This window comes from Corvus brachyrhynchos, unplaced genomic scaffold (genome assembly GCF_000691975.1).
Source record: "Corvus brachyrhynchos isolate BGI_N302 unplaced genomic scaffold, ASM69197v1 scaffold5, whole genome shotgun sequence".
Lineage (NCBI taxonomy): Eukaryota > Metazoa > Chordata > Aves > Passeriformes > Corvidae > Corvus > Corvus brachyrhynchos.
Window position 1 is genome coordinate 4,739,075 of NW_008238321.1, and position 2,500 is coordinate 4,741,574.

The 2,500-nt window shown below is 62.5% G+C and overlaps 2 protein-coding genes across 13 annotated transcripts in view; one reads left to right on the plus strand and one right to left on the minus strand.

The window, feature by feature from the left end:
- The window catches only part of LOC108446729 (mucin-1-like), a 4,008-nt gene extending 3,441 nt beyond the window's left edge, over nucleotides 1–567 (plus strand). Inside the window, exon 6 of the mRNA XM_017734261.1 lies at nucleotides 423–567. Coding sequence (XP_017589750.1) covers nucleotides 423–567 — 145 coding nt within the window. The remainder of the gene's footprint in view (nucleotides 1–422) is intronic.
- Nucleotides 568–2,336: 1,769 nt separating this feature from the next.
- TNRC6A (trinucleotide repeat containing 6A) overlaps nucleotides 2,337–2,500 on the minus strand; it is a 60,161-nt gene continuing 59,997 nt past the window's right edge. For all 12 annotated transcript variants that reach the window (XM_017733984.1, XM_017733979.1, XM_017733977.1 and 9 more), the window contains one exon: nucleotides 2,337–2,500. This exon is cut by the window's right edge and continues 2,580 nt beyond it. The gene's annotated coding sequence lies outside the window, so the exon portion shown is untranslated.

The following is a 2,500-nucleotide window of genomic DNA, read 5'->3' on the forward strand; positions in this document are numbered from 1 at the left end:
GCAGCAGGTGGGAGCATGGGGCCGTGGGGGCCTGGACTGGGGTCTGTGGGCTCCTGGAGGGTGGGGACTCCTGCCCCTCCTGGCGTGCCGGGGCGAGGGGCAGCAGGGAAAGCCATGGTGGAGTCGCTGGGCTGGGGCTGACCTCTGCCAAGGAAAACACTGTTGGGTGGCTGATAGCGGCGGTGGGAGGTGCTGGGGTGGGGCAGCTTGTGTGGGGCCCAGGAGCGGCCGGGTGGGGCTCTGGGTGTGTGCGCGGTGCCACGGAATGCTCGCAGCCACGGGAAGCGGGGTGCATGCCAGAAAGGGGGCTGTGGGGCTGTATGGGGCCGCGGCAGCACTGAAGGGCCATGGGCTGTGCTGCTGTGGACAGACGCGTGAGATGAGTGATGAGCTCCAACTGCGTGGTCCCTGGGACCCCCCAGTGCTGCCCATGGCACAGGGTCCGCCTGCCGCAGCGCGTGCTCGGCCCGTGCTGCGGTGGGGCAGCGAGGCTCCGGCACAGCCCTGACAGAGCAGCTCATCAGGGAACGGGGCTCTGCTGTCCTGGCCCCACTGCCCGTTTCGTAATGTGCCGTGGGGATTGTTCCCGAGGAAACCACGGGAACAGCTGCAGCCGCTGCGGGGCTGTGGCCAGAGGTTGATCAGTGTCACGGGCTCTGTCCCCACCCTCGAAGGCTGGGCCCTTCCCTGGACCCAGGAAATTTGGGCAGAATTCTGCAATCTGTCTTGTCAAGCAGTCACTGGGGTTGTGTGCTCATGTGCCTGTGTGTGTGTACATGTGTGTACACACATGTTGTATGCTCATGTGCCTGCCCTGTGTGCACGCGTGTGTGTGTACGTGTGTGTGTGTACATGTGTGTACATATGTATGTGTGTGTACACAGATGTGTTCGTGCCTGCCCTGTATGTGCACACCTGTGTGTGTGGGCATGTGTGTACACATATGTGCATGTGCCTGCCCTGTGTGTACCTGTGTCTGTGTGTACCTGTGTGTGTGTACCTGTGTGTACCTGTGTCTGTGTGCACACACGTGCCTGTCCTGCCCCACAGCTACCGGCGTTTCTGCCGCCTGGACGACGTCTCAGCCCAGTACTGGTCGCGCTCAGGGCTGCCCTCCGCCAGCTCACTGGACAACCCGGCCTTCAGCAACTCGGAGGAGCTGCTGCACCTCCAGATCCTGGACAACAGGTGCTGCGGCTGCCAGGAGGACTTGGCTGTCACTGACAGTGCCAAGCGGGGCCTGGTGCCCTGTGCCCACCCCCAGTGCCGGTCCAGGTAGGGTCTCTTTCCCCAGCCCATGGAGCAGGGCCTGGCCTGGGGTTTACTCGTGGGGCCGTGGTGACGCTGGGCAGGGCGGGCTTTGGGGCACACGGAGCCCTGGAACCGTGTTTGCAGCCCCTGCCCAGCCACTGGCTGCTCCACCACTGACAGCGGCGGGAGCTCAGACAACCCCCAGCCCTTGGAGTCCACGGAGCAGTACCTGGTTTCTTTCATTTTCTGCCACGGGAGGAGCTGTGTGTGCTGGGACTGCTGTAAGAGAGGAGAGAGTTCACATCTGCAGGAAAGTGGCTCTGTGTGCTCATGGGAAAGTCAAATCAGCTTCCAGGGGTGTCCATGGAAAAAGAGCCCTGGAAGTTTCCAGCTTCACTGGCAAAGGGCAGGATGGGCAGGAACACCCCCACCCATGGGCCTGTGGGGGATCAGGAGCACAGCCACAGCTCCGAGTGCTCCCTCAGCTCCGGGGCCTGAACTTGGCACTGCCCAAACAGCAACTTCATCATTCCTGGAGCACAGCACAGGGTCCCGCTCCTGCAGCCCCCCAGTGGCATTCCCAGCACCAGCCTGACTCTTACCCTTTCTCCTCATTCTCTTAATTACCCATGGATTCTTTTCCCAGCTTCCATTACGACTGGGACACCAGTTCCAGCAGCATGAATGACCCCATGGTAGACTCGGGGAAAGCCAGTGACATCTCTGTGTCGAGTTGGCCCATGGAGCCCCTCCAGTGGGCTCCCTTCCCTCTCCTCCACCAGCTTTCCAGGCAGCGACCGGTGAGCCAGGGGCCCGGGGAAGGGCTGCAGGGGCCAGGGCGGGTGTGCAGGGGTGTGCAGGTGCCCCAGGCTGCACCCTGCCCACCCCATCCTGGGAGGGTGACTCTAGGGAAGCGCTGGAAGCCATCCCTGGCTGGGGGCAGCAGCCCCCCAAGGGGCACAAACCAAATTCACCCTCTGCAGCACAAGGCTCGTCGGCCACAGTCGTTCTGCGAGGGGCTGGAGCTGGGCACCCTGGAGCGGAGCTGGACGGCCTGAGGCCACGGACAACAGATGGCAACGAGGTTCAGCTTTAAAACCAACCACATTTTATTTCCACGTAACGAGCTCAGTGAAGGAATTCCACACACTTGGACGATACAATCAACGCGGGTGTGATGTCAGTGATGTCAGTCCCAGTGGGGCAGAGGCCTGGCGAGCCACTGCCCACGGGTTCCTGTCCGGGCCTC